Raw genomic sequence first — 515 nt, forward strand, 5'->3', positions numbered from 1 at the left:
GTTCTTTCAGTTATCATCTGTATCACTGCAACACTTGGACAGAGATACTGTGATTAAGTCCTTAGTTCTTCTCCCTACACATTGCTCTCAGTTTCAGGAAGAAAGATGTTCATTATGGGCTTCCAGAATAGGAGGGAAACAGGTGGAACTTGCATCAGTGTCACTGCTTGATCCTTGTAAGAACTGAAGCTTCACTAGGTGCTTTTAATTATACTGTCAATGAATACAGTTCAGGGAGATGGTAGCACCTGATCTAAAATTTCGACAGAGATCCAGGCCGATTTGTCTTCCTGGGTTTTAATTCTCTGATTGGAGTTGTTTGTATGAATGACTGTTTAAATACAGAACAAAATGTTACTGAATTGCAGTGGCCTAACTGTCCATTTAAATATCACAGGTAGAGGAGGAGGATGATACTGAATCACGAGAGGAAGAAGAGAAGGAAGAACTGAAAAGCTATTCAAGAAGAAAGATTTTTTCCAATTGGAGCCGCTATGAGGATACAGAGAAAGAGT

General features: G+C 39.6%; 1 protein-coding gene across 1 annotated transcript in view; it reads left to right on the top strand.

Moving 5' to 3' along the window:
- Window positions 1-397: 397 nt before the first annotated feature.
- Window positions 398-515, top strand: part of AVEN (apoptosis, caspase activation inhibitor) — a gene marked incomplete at its 5' end in the record, with an annotated part of 78290 nt that continues 78172 nt past the window's right edge. The window contains 1 exon segment of the mRNA XM_010289924.1: window positions 398-514. Coding sequence (XP_010288226.1) covers window positions 398-514 — 117 coding nt within the window.

Source organism: Phaethon lepturus, unplaced genomic scaffold, assembly GCF_000687285.1.
Source record: "Phaethon lepturus isolate BGI_N335 unplaced genomic scaffold, ASM68728v1 scaffold8846, whole genome shotgun sequence".
NCBI classification, from domain to species: Eukaryota; Metazoa; Chordata; class Aves; order Phaethontiformes; family Phaethontidae; genus Phaethon; species Phaethon lepturus.